Source organism: Nicrophorus vespilloides, unplaced genomic scaffold (assembly GCF_001412225.1).
Source record: "Nicrophorus vespilloides isolate i.1.1-1 unplaced genomic scaffold, Nicve_v1.0, whole genome shotgun sequence".
Classification (NCBI taxonomy): domain Eukaryota; kingdom Metazoa; phylum Arthropoda; class Insecta; order Coleoptera; family Silphidae; genus Nicrophorus; species Nicrophorus vespilloides.
Genome location: NW_017096206.1, coordinates 33,307 through 49,664, shown reverse-complemented (window position 1 = coordinate 49,664; position 16,358 = coordinate 33,307). Strand labels below are relative to the sequence as shown.

General features: G+C 33.7%; 8 protein-coding genes across 10 annotated transcripts; 2 read left to right on the top strand and 6 right to left on the bottom strand.

Annotated features, from left to right (window-relative positions):
* Positions 1 to 24: 24 nt before the first annotated feature.
* Positions 25 to 773, bottom strand: LOC108570012 (uncharacterized protein C1orf131-like). The gene is made up of 3 exons (XM_017931817.1): positions 394 to 773; positions 120 to 331; positions 25 to 61 (listed from the first exon to the last, which is right to left on the bottom strand). The coding sequence occupies exons 1-3, from the start codon at positions 647 to 649 to the stop codon at positions 47 to 49; spliced, it is 483 nt and encodes a 160-aa protein (XP_017787306.1). The 5' UTR covers positions 650 to 773; the 3' UTR covers positions 25 to 46.
* Positions 774 to 1,609: 836 nt separating this feature from the next.
* Positions 1,610 to 2,984, top strand: LOC108570008 (odorant receptor 42a-like). The gene is made up of 4 exons (XM_017931813.1): positions 1,610 to 1,882; positions 2,568 to 2,672; positions 2,724 to 2,879; positions 2,934 to 2,984. The coding sequence occupies exons 1-4, from the start codon at positions 1,610 to 1,612 to the stop codon at positions 2,982 to 2,984; spliced, it is 585 nt and encodes a 194-aa protein (XP_017787302.1).
* Positions 2,985 to 4,484: 1,500 nt separating this feature from the next.
* LOC108570010 (histone H3.3-like) lies at positions 4,485 to 5,265 on the top strand. The gene has a single exon (XM_017931815.1). It carries the CDS (start codon positions 4,550 to 4,552, stop codon positions 4,991 to 4,993), a length of 444 nt encoding a protein of 147 aa, XP_017787304.1. The 5' UTR covers positions 4,485 to 4,549; the 3' UTR covers positions 4,994 to 5,265.
* A 168-nt stretch (positions 5,266 to 5,433) lies between these two features.
* On the bottom strand, positions 5,434 to 6,557 carry LOC108570009 (RWD domain-containing protein 1). The gene is made up of 5 exons (XM_017931814.1): positions 6,387 to 6,557; positions 6,121 to 6,329; positions 5,922 to 6,065; positions 5,677 to 5,863; positions 5,434 to 5,614 (listed from the first exon to the last, which is right to left on the bottom strand). Exons 1-5 carry the CDS (start codon positions 6,454 to 6,456, stop codon positions 5,493 to 5,495), a joined length of 732 nt encoding a protein of 243 aa, XP_017787303.1. The 5' UTR covers positions 6,457 to 6,557; the 3' UTR covers positions 5,434 to 5,492.
* Positions 6,558 to 7,258: 701 nt separating this feature from the next.
* Positions 7,259 to 8,180, bottom strand: LOC108570020. The gene is made up of 4 exons (XM_017931828.1): positions 8,092 to 8,180; positions 7,889 to 8,035; positions 7,663 to 7,827; positions 7,259 to 7,606 (listed from the first exon to the last, which is right to left on the bottom strand). Exons 2-4 carry the CDS (start codon positions 8,027 to 8,029, stop codon positions 7,379 to 7,381), a joined length of 534 nt encoding a protein of 177 aa, XP_017787317.1. The 5' UTR covers positions 8,030 to 8,035; positions 8,092 to 8,180; the 3' UTR covers positions 7,259 to 7,378.
* Positions 8,142 to 10,571, bottom strand: LOC108570019 (organic cation transporter 1-like). 3 transcript variants are annotated; one of them, XM_017931826.1, is made up of 8 exons: positions 10,255 to 10,571; positions 10,124 to 10,194; positions 9,888 to 10,050; positions 9,506 to 9,832; positions 9,014 to 9,450; positions 8,771 to 8,958; positions 8,519 to 8,719; positions 8,142 to 8,211 (listed from the first exon to the last, which is right to left on the bottom strand). In XM_017931826.1, the coding sequence occupies exons 1-7, from the start codon at positions 10,482 to 10,484 to the stop codon at positions 8,522 to 8,524; spliced, it is 1,614 nt and encodes a 537-aa protein (XP_017787315.1). In that variant the 5' UTR covers positions 10,485 to 10,571; the 3' UTR covers positions 8,142 to 8,211; positions 8,519 to 8,521. The 3 variants fall into 3 exon arrangements, with proteins under 3 accessions (XP_017787315.1, XP_017787314.1, XP_017787316.1); XM_017931825.1 differs by lacking the exon at positions 8,142 to 8,211 and having other exon boundaries at positions 8,505 to 8,719; XM_017931827.1 differs by lacking the exon at positions 8,142 to 8,211 and having other exon boundaries at positions 8,642 to 8,690; positions 8,740 to 8,958.
* Positions 10,572 to 11,006: 435 nt separating this feature from the next.
* On the bottom strand, positions 11,007 to 13,127 carry LOC108570018 (organic cation transporter 1-like). The gene is made up of 7 exons (XM_017931823.1): positions 12,772 to 13,127; positions 12,646 to 12,716; positions 12,393 to 12,555; positions 12,003 to 12,329; positions 11,514 to 11,950; positions 11,274 to 11,461; positions 11,007 to 11,220 (listed from the first exon to the last, which is right to left on the bottom strand). Exons 1-7 carry the CDS (start codon positions 12,999 to 13,001, stop codon positions 11,008 to 11,010), a joined length of 1,629 nt encoding a protein of 542 aa, XP_017787312.1. The 5' UTR covers positions 13,002 to 13,127; the 3' UTR covers position 11,007.
* Positions 13,128 to 13,715: 588 nt separating this feature from the next.
* Positions 13,716 to 15,925, bottom strand: LOC108570016 (organic cation transporter protein-like). The gene is made up of 7 exons (XM_017931821.1): positions 15,547 to 15,925; positions 15,383 to 15,468; positions 15,095 to 15,257; positions 14,713 to 15,039; positions 14,227 to 14,663; positions 13,986 to 14,173; positions 13,716 to 13,936 (listed from the first exon to the last, which is right to left on the bottom strand). Exons 1-7 carry the CDS (start codon positions 15,774 to 15,776, stop codon positions 13,727 to 13,729), a joined length of 1,641 nt encoding a protein of 546 aa, XP_017787310.1. The 5' UTR covers positions 15,777 to 15,925; the 3' UTR covers positions 13,716 to 13,726.
* Between the last annotated feature and the right edge of the window lie 433 nt (positions 15,926 to 16,358).

Genomic DNA, 16,358 nt, shown 5'->3' with positions numbered 1-16,358 from the left:
AAACAATAAAAAATATTTATTAAGATTAATTAATTAGTTACAGACGTTATTTTTTTGAATGCTGAAAAATTGGATTTAATTAATATACAGTTTTAACGATATATTTCTAATTGCATTACCTTTTTCAATGTGCCATAAATATCCAATATTCCCCAGGTCTTCCATTTACCATTTTTCCTCTTATCCTTAACATCAGGTTTCTTAGTCTCCTCAATTTCTGCTTTACCTTCCTGCTGCAGCTTTTTCAACTTAATTTTATCCTTTTTCTCATTGAATCTCTGCTCAATGATAGTTTTATAATTTACATATTTGTTCTTTGGCGGTTTAGCACCTGAAATATAAAAAATAGTAAAACTAATTTCTGCATAGTTTTTAACTAAGCCAAAGATATACCTAATTTGATGGCCAATTTCATTTTAGCTTCTCTCCTTTGCTTCGGTTTTAAACCATTTATACTGAACTGAGTAATTTCATTTCTTGCCGCCTCCATATCCAAGATGTTCTCTTCCTGCTTCTTAGCCTTCTTTTTCTTCTGGTTTACCTTCTTCTTCTTTGCCTTGTACGATTCAAAACTAACTACCTGCAAACTGCTTTCCGGCTTTGCTTTCAATGCTGAACCTCTCGTCGCCACAAAATCCGTTGATTCCATTTAGATTTCTTAATGCACTGAATTTAATTAAAGATCCACAACACTCTTCAAAGCATATCTTTTGCAAGTCCTGTTTATGTTTATTACCTAGGTTATAACATATTTGAAGTTATAGGTTATAAGTATTAAGCTTTTTTGAACATCAACAGATAGCGCTGTTCAATTCAATCTAATATATAAAATTGTTTCTTAAATTATCTATTATAACAATTAATCAAAATATAATTAATTATATTTAAATTTTCATATATAATTTGCAACAAATAAAGATTTTACTGCAATTTTAAAATTTTAACAGCGCTAAAACTGTTGAACTATAAGCTTGAAATTAATTCCTATAGAATACACTGAACACATTTCATATAGCTACAGAGTTTCCCAACCTTTTTAAATATTGCAGATAAAATATGAGAAAGTTATATTATTTTATTTAGAAAATATGTGTTGAAATTATATAAGATTATATGAAATTACATCAGTAATACGTCTTATACCTTCATGTTATTAGATTTTATAGTGGAAATTGTGCTATAACAATATTTCTAATGAATGAAAAGAAAAACAATTTGAAATGTATTTTTTTTATATTGTCTATTAATATTTGATAAATGATAAAGCTGCGTTTGATTGAATCACACTTGCTGTATAAAAACACATCAATGATATAACAAATCTTTTGATGGTCAAACCTTTGATGCATATTTTATCATATACTTGCCTTTAATAAATTCATTAAGATGAAGAAAAAAACTCTTATATAAATGGTTGCACTATTCATATAATTTACAAAACAAAATGTACCCTGATAACTATTTCACGTTCATCATGAAACTATACAAAGCAGCGGGTTACTACGAACCTAAGAGAAGCGCGAAAAGCAGCCAAAAACTCTTCTACACTATATACAACGCTCTGATCATCACAATTTGTCCAATTTATTTTACTACAGTGGAAACAGTGATGCTGCGTTACACTATAATTGATCTTAACACGTTCATAGATCATGCAGGTATGCTTTTGATCCACATGGCCGGATCGCTGAAGATCTACATGATGATCACGAAACGCAACATGCTCAAGAGGATCATGAAGACGTTGCAGAGCGAAGATTTCCAGTACGAAGATTACGAGGACTTTCAGCCGGGTAACATCATAGCGCAACATTCGAAACAATCGGAGTTGATGTGCAAGATGTTTCTGTTCCTCGGCGCAATGGTTCCCATTTCCAATCAAGTTTCTTCTTTTTTCAAATACTTCATGCATGGACATCTTGTGACCACCGGGAATTTAACTTGCCAATACATCTTGCCGTATTACAGTTGGACTTTTTTCGATACGGAAAGCAAGGGTGCTTGTGGTATAGCTTTGATCATTCAAACTATTCCTCTGTTGCTATTTGTCCCACCAATAGTTTGTAATTATCTAAAAGATCTTTATTTTCAATCATTTATTTATATACTTCTTTCAGCTTACGACACAAGCTTCACCTATTTGGCTTTATTTTTGCGAGGACACTTCTTGTGTTTGCGGGAAGCTTTCCGAACGGTCAGACCTCGATGTCTGAAACGATTGCAATTACCGGAAAATTTGGAGTCTACTTTGGATGGAGAAAACTTTCAATTAGAGGAAGAGATTAAGAAGGAAATGAGAAAAATGAGCTACCATTCACAAACTATTATTGGGTATAATTCCAATTACAAAAATCAATCTATTAATTAATATTCATTAGTAAAATGCAAATTTATTTTCTTTGAAATTACAGGATTTGCGACGAATTGGAAAATTTCTACGCGTTTCCACTGTTAGTCCAAACATTATCGACTTTAGGAATTTTAGTAACTTGTCTTTACATAATTTCTATAGTGAGATCACCAATATCTCTTTAAGATTTCTGCAAATTCATTCAAATCGCTTGCAGGAACCTCTTTTCAGTTCTATAGCTTACAGCCAAATACAATTCGCGATGGGAGTGCTCTTCCAATTCGGAATGTATTGCGTCTTCGGAAATGAAGTCACGTTCATGGTAATTTAAAAAATATAAGTAAATTAATAATAGATATTCAATTTATATTAGGCTCTGAGCGTAACAGATGGAATATACAGCTCAAATTGGTATTACAGTACAAAATCAACGAAAACCACAATGCTTATAAACATGCAACGCTTACAAAAACCAATCTACTTTTCGGTTGGAAAATTCTCACCTCTGACACTCTCAACTTATCTAACAGTAATTAAAGACACACATAAATTTGATATTATTTAATTTATTTCCATGTTACAGATAATCAAGGGCTCATATTCCTATTACACGTTTTTGAGCAGTAAAAATTAATTAATTAAAAAAAAAGAATGTGTAATTGTAGAAACATTATTTTTTATTGATGTGTTTCAAGTACTCAATCCCACCTTCCAAAGCAGTTAGAATGTGAACTCTCTTCTCCAGAAACCAGATGATCTCAACCAGAGATTTGCACGTTGAGTTTTGATATCTTTTCGTGTCTTCGTGCATCTTTCGTAGTAGAAGATTGGAGAAGAAGGCCTCCCATTCGGCTGTCAGCATCGAGTTTGTGATCAAGTAGCAGACGGCACTTTCCGCAATATTGATGAGCTTTTCTATGTAAGCTTTGCACTCGAAATCCAATTCGGTAAGATACGTCAATTCGTGGATTATCGATGCGAGTTCTGGATTTCTCCCGAGTTCCGACTCTTTTTGCAATAAGAAATATCTTTGTTTGTTGGCCATCTTTCAAATACTGCACGGATTAGTTTCAAACTCCTTTTTATATCTTCTTCAACACTCGATGTTTATTAAACTATACATTACGAAAATATTTACAGTAATTTTATATCTGAAAGAAACCATGCTATTCCTGCTATTGTATTACTGATATACAAAATAATATTTATTTTATGATTAATTGTTGACTCGTTTTGAAATGTATTTGTGTAAAGTTAATATTTCTTAACGAGGTATTCAAAAAATAAGCACATTTCGCTTTAGCTATGTCAAATTCAAAGTTGTCTTATATAACTAGACCAATAATTTTAAAAATATATAAAAATAAAGTCGATTTCGGCACAATTTCCTGAATTAATTGAAAATCACACATAACTATCAAACATGAAATATGCACATTAAAAATAAGAGTTTGACCTTTCCAACAAACTAAATACTACTATTACGACCTTTCAAATATGTCAGCACTGAAAATGTTCTTCATTTTTACATTTTGAAAATACATTTTTCGATTTTCCTTTTTATCTGTCAACGTTCCGCAACTCGTTAAGTTAGACGTTGTGATCCGACGAGTTTTCGGTTATTACTGTTTTTTTCTTAATTACTCAAAAGTTTCGTAACTTATTTTTAATTTTTGATGGTTGCGTAAAAGGTGTTTCTTACAAAAACGAACAATGATAACTTTCATTTATTCTTGAATTACTCATGAACCGCGCAAGCTAATTACATCACCAAATACACAAATTCAAGCTAAAAGTCTTACCTTTCCAACTAGCACACTTTGTAATGCAATCCTTTCATCTGCTACGAGCTGACAGTCAAATGCTGAAAAGGAGTATGTTGACGTAGAACAGTAAGGTTTTACTAATTATTTTTTGAATCATTTCATAACTGTAAAGTTGAATAATAATGGGAGAAAGTTCAGAATTTAGTGGATGTTTAATTAAAGTAATTAGATTTTCAAAAAGTCAATAGGCAACACATAATGCTTGCGATTTACTTGAAGTTTAAAAAATATATTTTTCAAAAATCAATTACTTTTTCTACACTTTTTTTTTGTCTTGAAGCATAGATTTTAAATATTGCAGTCAACTGGAGCAAAAGTAAGTTGGAGTTCCTCAAACACGTGTACACGTTGCTACGAAATATTTCGCTTTGAAATGCAGATGACAGAGGCAAGCAGAAGCAGCTGCAGCCCCAAAGCGAGCGGCAGCAAAGAGAAGACTAGACTGTCCAAGAGTTTCAAGAAGAAAAAGTCTAATAAGAAGTACGTGATAACCCAAGCAGGTGTTGCTCAGACTATGAGCGCGAATCTTATAAAGGAGATGAAGAAGCTGCAGCTCAGCGTCGAAGATCTGATACCGAAGATGACGTTCTGCAGATTGATCAAGGAAATCATGCAGAAGTACGGTGAGTACCGAATCCAGGGACAGGCTTTGCAAGGTCTGCAGACCGCAGCTGAAATGTACATGGTTCAAATGTTCGAGGATAGCAATAAGTGTACTATGCATGCGAGACGCGCCACCCTCCAACCGCCAGACATGCAGCTCGTTTTGAACATCAGATCACGTTACGACGTCGTAGCGACGGACAGTCTGCTATAATACCATTATTACACACATTAACTAATTTATTTTATACGAATTTACATGATGGCAAACGCGTCGTTCTGATTTGCGTTTTGGTAGAATCAGCAAATGACGTGGCATCATGCAATCATCAGGACAGACCGAATAATTTTGTTTATATTTTAATATTTTTAGCTCTTTTTTTTTAAACTTTTATTTATACAGACGACTTTTAAAGCTGTTTTATTTGCTTCAACGTTCATATTATTTGCGTCCATTGGAAAATAAAAATATTGTACACAACTTTACTTTGTATTGCTTACGAGTTATAGGAAGAGTTTATTTTCCCTGAGTTTACGTTTACAAAGGAGACGAGGATTTGTTAACATTACAGAAATCAAGCCGTCTCCACCATATTCAACAATTGTCAAAAATAAACAAGCAATTAGTATGAAATGGTTGAAATAAAAAAAATGTTTTTAAATAATATACTTTGTTGGATTAAAAAATAAATCGTGTACAAAAATCGAAGCTCCTAATCGCTCACTTCATCGCTCGGCACATAATCCTCATCACTATCTTCACCTGAATCTATCTCATCCAGCTCCAAATCATCGAGATCTTGGAACAACGATTCATCGACTTTAACAGAATCACCTGCAACGAAATTAGTTTTGTTTTTATTTTACAAATTCAATTAGAATTGAAATAGAAATTACCTTCATCCAAGAATTTCAAATCAGACTCGTTGAGAGTAATGTCTTGCAAGAACAACTCTCTGCCTGTTAATTTCTTTGAATCCTTTTCCACAGTCTCCCTCTTCTTAGCAATTCCCATCTCAATTTCGAATTGCATCTTCCATTTCATGAAAGTCTCCACAGTGACTCGTGTACCTTCAAATCTTTGCTACAAATACATTTGCAAAAATTAAAATTAATCACATCCATAACTACAATAAACTTACTCTCTCAGCTTCCTCCTCCTCTTTCTCTTTTCTATACTTCTCCTCTTCCACATACTTCTTATGTTCATCCCATTTAACATTCAGCCATTCTTGGGCTGTAGAAACTAGTGTAAATACCATAACCATACCTAAATTTTCAGTGACCTAAACAATTCCAATAAGAAATTTGAGATTTTTAACTGATCTTAATCATACAAACCTGTTCTTTTAAATGCTCTATTAAACCAGATTCAAAATCATTCTCAAAGTTCACTGTGTCCTCAACTTCTATTTCTGGTGCTTCTTCAGGGTATTTAGGTGTGTATGTGAAAACCAGATTACACATTAAACCACCGTCTTCAGTTTCTGAGTCGAATTCTTCTGATTTTATGGGTATGGAGAACTTGTGTACGGGACTAGAAGAGATGACTGCAACAAGAAATCAAGATTAAGAGACCAGCTGATTTATAGAAGAAGTGTACTTACTTGACATATCTCCGCAGTAAATGGAATCGAGAGCCTCGATTTCATTGTTCTGTTCCTCTTGGTAATCCATTTTCGCTATTCAGTGCAATAAAATCCGGTGTACAAATACTTCAACTATTGGAAACATTCATTCTAACCTGTAAATTTCGTATCTTGTCACAATCAGTCACAATTTTCTTTCATCTAAGTTTTACCAACTTACAAACTTTTTGTAAACTTTTATATTTGAACATAAAATTCATTATTTTTATAAATCCAATTAATTAACAATTTCAAATATTCATTAATTACATAGAAAATCCCTTTTAATTACGAAGTATTCAAATAAATAGTTAATCAAAGCACGTGGTTTATATTTTCATTTAATTTTATATAACTTTATAATATTGAATAGTTAAATTCATTATAATTTCATAATAAAATTATTATCGTACATATAAATACATTAATTATGAAAAACAAGATAAACTAGTTCAATGCGGATTTAGGCAACCAACATTGCACAACTTTCATGAAAATATTGAATTTTCATAAATGTTTCATGTATATTTCTTTAACAATTTTCCTTGTTCCAACTTAAGTGAACTAACAACTGAGCCCTTTCTATTCAAAGTACGAATATTAAATTCAGTTAAAAAATATTGTTCCTTCATTAAATATCACTTATTATTTTCAATAGTTAGATGAATATAAACATAAAACTTAAAGAACATTTTTAAAATGTAATTTCTAATTTTTTATTGTTTATATCAAATCTATTTCGAGAACAAACAAATTTTGTGTAAATCATTTTTGATTATTTGATAAGGATAATATAATAGCAATTGATGTTTGAAATTATAATTTTCTCATAAAATAAATAAGTACATAAAACTACTGCGTTGAGTATCAATATAAATATAATTCTAGATAAAAAAATAAGGTAGATCGAAACTTTAGAAAATGAGATTATAGAGTTATTTTTGCTGATTAAAGTGATTAATTCAAAAGCTTCAGATGCAGCGGAACTTTTCGAGGGCTTGGAAAAAGGCTTCTGCCATATACATGATTGCTGTGATGACCGATGAAAGAGCTGCGATGAACTTGTAAATTGCTATCGTCTCGACCTCGGCGAATTGCGCTTCCTGCGCCAACACCTCCGGTTGCAGCTGATGCCACGAAGCGAAGAGGATGAAACCGGAAACGAAGAGCAGCGCGCTACAAACACCGTTCAGCAGAAGCTGCAACAATAGATAAAGATACAATGAATCGAGTAAATAAATGAATCATCAATTACCATTTCAACGCTGTTGGAGGATTTTACTGGTAGTAAGACCAAGATGAGCGTTGGAAATACCGTGAGGCCACCGAAGAAGAAAGCCAGGACGACGTCTGCATCGGTGCATCCGTCCTTACCTCTTATTGCCAAAGCGAAAAACGTGACTGTCATGATGATCAGTATCTGTTATTGTAAACAAAATAAATTAATTGCGAAACGGTGGATGATTTAGTTGTGTTCGGACCATTTCGAAACCTTTCATGTACATGTACTTTTTGCTCACTGTTCGATTATTTGGTAATGGATCATCTTGTGGTAACATAAACCTGCTCTCGGTAAACCCGCCGTTGGCAGGTTGTGCCATCGCCACCCCTAATAAAGGCATATTTACCTGCAAAGATCATTAACTCAAAATATCAATGTAATTAATAAATGTACAGAACTTACTGCTTGATGAACCAATTAGTTAACATCAACCGTGGTTATTGTTTGTCTATCACCTGAACACTGACGAGAAAGGACGTTGGTTTCGTCGTGAATGTCCTCTATTATCTTATCGTTAATTGTCTAGAAAACACGCGTGCTTAATTAATTTATATATATATTCAAAATATTAGTTGGATGCGTTAAAATGTACGCTGTATTTCAGATTGTTTGCGTAGGTAATCTTTATCGATTGGTAATTAAATTAATAATGTGTGATTAAGAGCATCCAGACTGCCTGGGGCCTCATCCGTATCTTATCTCTGAATGAATCACTCATGTTTTTCATATATAGTTCATAGTCAGTGAGCACGTAAGAAACAAAAAAAATCAATAAATTGTTTATATAAGAGTAATAAAGTTTTTAATACAATTGTATAAGATAATCAACTTTTTAATCGCATTGATCGATAGTTTCCCTAATTTTCTCTTCGCCGAAAAAGTTTTGATTCCCTCCGAACGCTGCAGCTTCCCCTAAAGTCTCAGGAAGTTTACGGTTTAAAGTTTCCGGTAGGAACAAACCGTAGAGGATCCCGAAGAATCCCAATACCGCTGATAACGCGTACGGATATGAAGCGTCGATTTCAATTCCCTGGAAATACGGTTTATTGTATCAATTTCATGTGTTTTTTTGAAGTTTTACCAAGAAAACGATGTATGGAGCTAAAATTCCAACCGCGTTAGCTACGATTCCGTTAAAGGAAATCCCGATTTGACGAACGCAGGTTGGGTAAATCTCCATGGATTGAAGATTCACCACGTAAGCGGCGAACGCGATGCCGAACTTCAAGAAAACGCAGATTGATGATACAGCATATTGTTTTGTTTCATCTGGAAACTAGTTAGTTAATTTTGTTGATGAAAGGTTCAGGACTTAAGAATGAACCGTGGATTATGATGAGGATTAAAAGGCAGCCAAGAAATATTGCCGAGAATGAAGCCATGTTTGTCCATCGTCTTCCGAATTTATCACTTGCGTATTTACCAATAAACCAGGCTGGTAATTCAGCCACTCCTAGCCAGAAGAAGTTCAAGAAAGGGTTACCTTCTAAATTGGTAACGTTGAATGTTAAAGTATAGAATATTAGCGTGATCGTGGACCTGCCAGATGCCAAAAGCAGAGTATTTTTAGCCAATCTCCAACTTGAAAATAAACTCAATACTCCATAAACTTTCTCCTCTTGTTTCGGTAGATTTGATATGTCGTAAGCCACATTTTCAGGTAATGCTTTACCATTTGCTTTGGCAATTTTTCCTAATTCCTTCACGCATTTTTCCGTTTTCCCTTTACTTGCCAACCAACGCGGAGACTCTATAAATAATCTGAAAACATTCTAGTTAAAAATTTCGTTGATACGATTGTAATATAAGTAAATACTTCACGGTGAACATGAATAATATGCAAGGAAGAGTTGTCAAGGACATGAAGAATCTCCAATCGTTCAACCACCACATGACTAAAGGTAAAAAGCAAAACCCGATGGTTCCTCCAATATTGTGAATCATAGCTATACGAGCTCTTCTCTCAGTTTTCGAAATTTCCAAACCAGTGACCATAGGAGATTGCAGCACGGAATTCGTAGAAAAACTCCCGAAGCACATGGTTAGGAAGAATAACAGAGTCGAGAATGATGTGACGATTAAAAGCATTCGTCCAACCACCAATGTTACCACGGACATGAAAAATACAGGTTTTCTTCCAATCCTGAGGAATCAATTAAACTAATTATAACAGCATGAATTACACTTCGATAACTAACGTATCAGCTAGTTGACCAAAGATGAAGGTGCCGATAACCTCTCCTAATTTGGAGAAGATGAAGGTGTTCGTCACATACAAACCATAATCGCACACCCAAGACTCTTGCATTGGAATTGTCAACTCGTACCAAGTCTTATCGAATTCCCATCCGTGTTGACATTCTGAAATATATTTCACATTAAACTCGATAATTAAGATAACCAAAATATATAAAATCTTAAGATGTAACACTACTTATAACTTCTGAACTTCCATTGAACATTTTGCATTTGCTGAATCCGAGAACTCCTACACTATTATATTCTCTGCGAAGAGGTACAAAATATTGTTAATTGAGTGATATAATCATTCCAATTTAAACTTACTCTGGTAAATGTAATTGCTTCCATTCCTTCAAAGTGTAATTGGTAAATTCCCTTCCAGGTACAAAACACCAATGATTAGGTATAGCCAGGGCGTTAATAAAATTCTGATCAGCCATAGCTGCTACGATAGGTAACAAAATATTGAAGAGTATATAGAACCGATACTGAAATTTTCCTTCATTTCCCACCGACGCAATAATTGAATCGATTCCCTTTGCATCTTTGTCCATTTTTGATCTCACTAACTAATATTTTTCAAGTCTTGCGGATTAAGCATCTGCCTTATAAGTGTTTGTTATTAGAAAACAGTATCTTATCTGAATATATTTAAAAAAATATATTATGTAAAAGATCGAATACAAAAAATAAAATAAATATTTTACAAGTTGATGAAATCATTGTCTACACGAAACACTTCACTCGAACGTAGCAGAAGAAATACAAAGCGGGTGTTGAACTAAACAGCTTTTATTATTGTATGACCAATTGTTGTCATGTAATTGGTGTTTCGTGAATTGCTGACCTTGACTCAAATCTAAGAATCTTCGAGTTAAGAAACTATTAAAATTTTAATGTTTTTCGTTTATACTAGATTTGACAGCAAAAAATTGGTAACTTCATAAACTGCTGCTGCAAAAATATGGATTAAGGATTATTAAAGTCGTGGTCATCAATTGGATTTCTTATATTTTCTTATATAATGCTTATTTTCTTATATAATAAAAAAGTAATTAATTTAATTAAATGGGATAATCAACTTTTTAATGACATTTCATACTGATCAACAGTATCCCTTCTTTTCTCTTTGCCGAAGAAGTTTTGATTCGCTCCAAACGCAGCAGCTTCAGTTAAAGTTTCCGGAAGTTTATGATTCAGAGTCTCGGGAAGGAATAATCCAAAGATAATCCCCAAAAATCCTAATATCGCTGATAATGCATACGGATATGACGCGTCGATTTCGATTCCCTAAAACCACGGTTCATTATTTCGCTAATTCCTATGTGAATTTTTAATTTTACCAAGAAAACTACGTAAGGAGCCATAATTCCAGAGACGTTAGCTAAAATTCCGCCAAGAGAAATTCCGACTTGACGAATGCACGTCGGATAAATCTCCATGGATTGCAGATTCACCACGTACGAAGCAAACGCGACGCAGAACTTCAAGAAAACGCAGATCGCAGATACAGTAAGTTGCTGCGTTTCATCTGGAAATAATCATAATAAATTGATTGTTGCAGCAAGAGTTTATGACTTAACCGTGGATTATGACGAGGATGAAAAGGCATCCGACGAAGGTTGCAAGGAATGCAGAGATGTTCGTCCATCGTCTGCCGATCTTGTCGCACGCGTATTTCCCAATAAACCATGCGGGTAATTCGGCTGCTCCTTGCCAGAAGAAGTTCATGAAAGGGTTGCCTTCTAAATTGGTTACATTGAATGTTAAAGTGACAAAAATGAAGGTGGTCGAGGCCCATCCCGACATAAGACACAGTGTATTCTTGGATAATCTCCAACTTGAGAATAAACCTAACACACCGTAAACCTTCTCATCTTCTTTTGGTAAATTGGATATGTCGTACGCTAAATTTTCCGGTAATTCCTTCCCATTAATTTTGGCGATTTTACCTAATTCCTTCACACACCTTGACGTCTTTCCTTTACTAGCCAACCAACGTGGCGATTCAATAAAAAATCTAAAATAATTTCATTAACTAATCTCGTAATTACGATTTTAATATAATTAACTTCACGGTTAGCATGAATAATATACAAGGAAGTGTTGTTACGGCCGTGAACAGCTTCCAATCGTTCAACCACCACATGGCTAAAGGCAATATGCAATACCCAATTGTCCCTCCGATACTGTGGATCATAGCTATTCGAGCCCGTTTGTCAGTTTTGGAAATTTCCAGCCCGGTGATCAAAGGCGATTGCAGGATGGAATTTGTTGAGAAACTGCCGAAACTCATGGCGAGGAAGAACAATATAGTTGAGAATGATGTGAAGATTAAAAGCATTCGTCCGACAACCACGGTCATCACGGACATGAAAAATACAGGTTTCCTTCCGATTCTACAGTAAAAAAAATATAGAAATTAAACCAATTATGAAAGCAGTATGAAGTAATAGACTGACGTATCAGCTAGTTGACCAAAAATGAAAGTACCGATGGCCTCTCCGATCTTGGAGAAAATGAAAGTGTTGGTCACTTGAAAACTATCATCGCACACCCACGCCTTTTGCATTGGAATCGTCATCTCGTACCAAGTCTTATCGAATTCCCACCCGTGTTGACATTCTGAAATGAATTTAACATTAAAGTCGATAATTAAAATAACCAAAAACAATCATTTCTTAAGTATGAAAAAAAATTAATTTGTGTCACTACTTATAACTTCTGAACTTCCATTGAACATTTTGCATTTGCTGTATCCGAGAACTCCTATACTATCATACTCTCTGCGAAGGAAAGTATATAGTTATTTTTTAAAGGAATATCTTCGAATTAACTCACTTTGGTAAATGTAATAGTTTCCATTCCCCTAACGTGAAATTGGTAAACTCTCTTCCGGGAACGAAACACCAATGATCGGGTATTGCTAAAGCGTTGATAAAGTTCTGTGTTGGCATTGCAGCAAATAGGGGTAGCAGGAAACTGAAGATAATGTAAAACCTATATTGGAATTTGCCTTCATTTCCGACCGATTCAATGATGGCATCAATTTCGCTCGTGTCTTCGTCCATTGTTGATCGCACTTGTTTTACAACTAAGTTTTCTCAAGACTTGTAGATTAATTATTAGTCTTATCGCTGTTTGTTTACAGATCTCATATTCTTATCTTAGCGGCGCACATGTGTTAATATTTTTATAAAAAGAATATGAATATGTAATAGAGTGAAGAAATTATAAACGCAATAAAAAATATTTTATTAAATTTACTAAAGCACTTCACTCGACCACATCTCTGAGAATACTAGATATAATATTCGAAAGTGGAACTGACCTAAACGGCGATTATTATCTTATTAAGAATTGTTGCTTATAAGTAGTGTTTTCTAAATTGCTATGACTCAGTTAAATATGAAAATCTTCAGATTAAGAAGTTATAAACATAATTATTTAGAATAATATTTAATAATACCGTTTGCTAATTACATTTTTACTCTCTTATTAAATATATGTCATATAAGTTATACAAGTACTTGGCAATTATTATTGAAAGTGTAAGTACTACTACATGTGCTGTAAATACCAAAGTATACTTGTCATGTTTATTTTTGACTATTTTATAAATATGATAAAATGATAAGTTGAAGGGTCAATAAATTTAGTTACTACAACTGATTGTTTATTTACTTGATATAATCTTCGTGTAGTAAAACATTAATAAAAATGTATTGTTTTCGATACACTTCATGATATGAATTAGCAAAATAATCTGTGAAATTATGAAATTGTAGTTAAATTATTATTTTTCGGTCATTTCAAATTCATCGATTGGTTCTTGCTTCTTCTCTTTACCACAGTAATTCTGATTCGCTCCAAAAACGGCGGCTTCGGACAACGTCTCAGGAAGACTTTGATTCAGCGTTTCTGGTAAGAAAAATCCACTGAAAACACCTACAGCCCCTAAAATTACCGATAAAATATACGGATAAGAAGCGTCGATTTCGATTCCCTAAAAAATCGCTTGTTTCAACTCAATAATTTCAGTTTTATATTATTACCAGGAATACTACGTAAGGACCAAACACTCCAACAGCGTTAGCTACAATTCCGCCAAGCGACATTCCAGTTTGACGAACGCACGTTGGGTAAATTTCCATCGCCTGTAAATTCACTATGTAATAGGCGAATGCGTTGCAGAACTTCAAGAAAACGCAGAATGCAGCCACTGTTAATTGCTGTGATTCATCTAAAAATCATACAAATTACTCAAAAGTTATCAATTTATTTAAGTTTACAAACCGTGGATTATGAAAAGTATTGGAATGCACCCGATGATGGTTGCCAAAAAGGAAGCCATGTTAGTCCAACGTCTTCCGTAACGATCACTTGCGTATTTTCCAATGAACAAAGCCGGGAATTCGGCCATTCCTTGCCAGAAGAAGTTCAAGAAAGGATTGCCTTCTAAATTAGTCACGTTGAATGTCAGCGTGTAATAAATAAGGGAAGTCGTGGACCATCCTGAGATTATAAGTAAAGTGTTTTTGGTTAATCTCCAGCTAGAGAATAAACCGAACATTCCATAAACCTTCTCCTCGTCTCCTGTTACCTTAGTTAACAAGTAAGAAGCATCTTCTGGTAATTCAGTTCCGTTAACTTTCGCAATTTTATTTAATTCCTTAACGCACTTTTTTATATTGCCTTTGCTGATCAACCAGCGAGGAGATTCGATTAAGAATCTGAAAGTTGAATCAAATTAGATTAAGTAATATTTGTTTGATGACTAACTTTCCGCTGAATACGTATAGTAAGCAAGGTAGAGTTGTTGCGGCCATGAAGTATCTCCAATCATTTAACAACCACATGATCAATGGTAGAACGCAAAATCCTAACGTTCCGCCGATGCAATGGATCATAGCTATACGTGCTCTAGAATCTCTTTTGGAAATTTCCATTGAAGTCACGTATGTTGAGAAAAGTACAGTACTTGATGTGGAACTTCCAATGCACATGGCTAAGAAGAACAAAGTGGCGGAGTAGGATGTGAAGATTAGGAGCATCCTTCCAAACACTACTATTACGACGGACATGAAAAACACAGGTCTTCTTCCAATACTACAAAATGGAAAGTCAATAAGAGTTAACGGATTAGTTAATGCGGGAAACTAACGAATCCGCTAATTGTCCAAATATGAATGTACCCACGACTTCTCCCAACTTCGAAAACATGAAGGTGTTGGTCACCTGCAAACCATCATCGCAGACCCACGATTCTTGCATTGGAATCGTCATCTCGTACCAAGTTTTATCATATTCCCAACCGTATTGGCACTCTAAAACAAATAGATTTTAGTACCCAAATTTAAAAAAAATGTGTATTATTTATTGAAAATAATTGTTTTACTTGTTATTTATTTATTTAAGTAAATGTAACATTTAAATTATTTTATGTATTTACTTATAATTTCAACATTTTGAATGTGGTAGCTTCCGTTGTACATGTTGCATTTGCTAAAGCCAAGAATTCCCGCACTATCTATCTCTCTGCAAACAAATTCCACGTTTTTTTTATCATTACTTTAAATTTAAATCTACGAACATTATATGTCATTTCAAACTTACTTTGGTAGATGCAAATGCTTCCACTCATTTAAACTGTAATTCGTAAACTCTCTTCCTGGCACGAAACACCAATGATCGGGTATTGCTAAAGCATTGATGAAGTTCTGGTTGGGCATGGAGGCCAAAAGGGCGAGGAGGAAGTTGAATAGGAAGCTGAAACGTCGCTGGTATTTGCCATCGTTTCCGACTTCTGCTATAATCGATTCGATTCCTATCGTTTCTTCGTTCATTGCTGACCGCACTTAATTGGATACTACTGTATTTACATACTTAGCGATTGAGCAACGGCCTTATCTAGTTTACGCTTATCTAAATGAACGTAAACGATTTCTTCAATTCAAACTTTAACAGTGAAGAAAACAGTACTTTTTTAGTTTTTCTTGTAGAATTGTCCAAACATGTCTAAAAAGGATGTACGGCGTTTATTAACTTATGACCAATTGTAGTAATAACTAGTGGAAATTTAATTATGAGTTAAGGTCATTTATTAATTTAATAATCTTAATATTCTCATATTTTCAGTTAAATGTTTAAGATACTAATAGAATTATTTACTATATGGGATTTGAACATGTAAATTATAATATATAAACTAATAAAGAAATCTACTTTTTTATATTTTATCATAAATCATAAAATAAGAGTGGTTTTACTCTTTAATATATTTTTTTTAAATCTGCATGTTTAAAGTGAAATTGGTATTTTTTTGTTGCTGGATAATGAAGAAATTAAAACATTTTCATGGAAGTTTGATCATTAATGTTATGCAACTAAATATACATCATAATGAAAACTCAAATTTCTCTTTTACT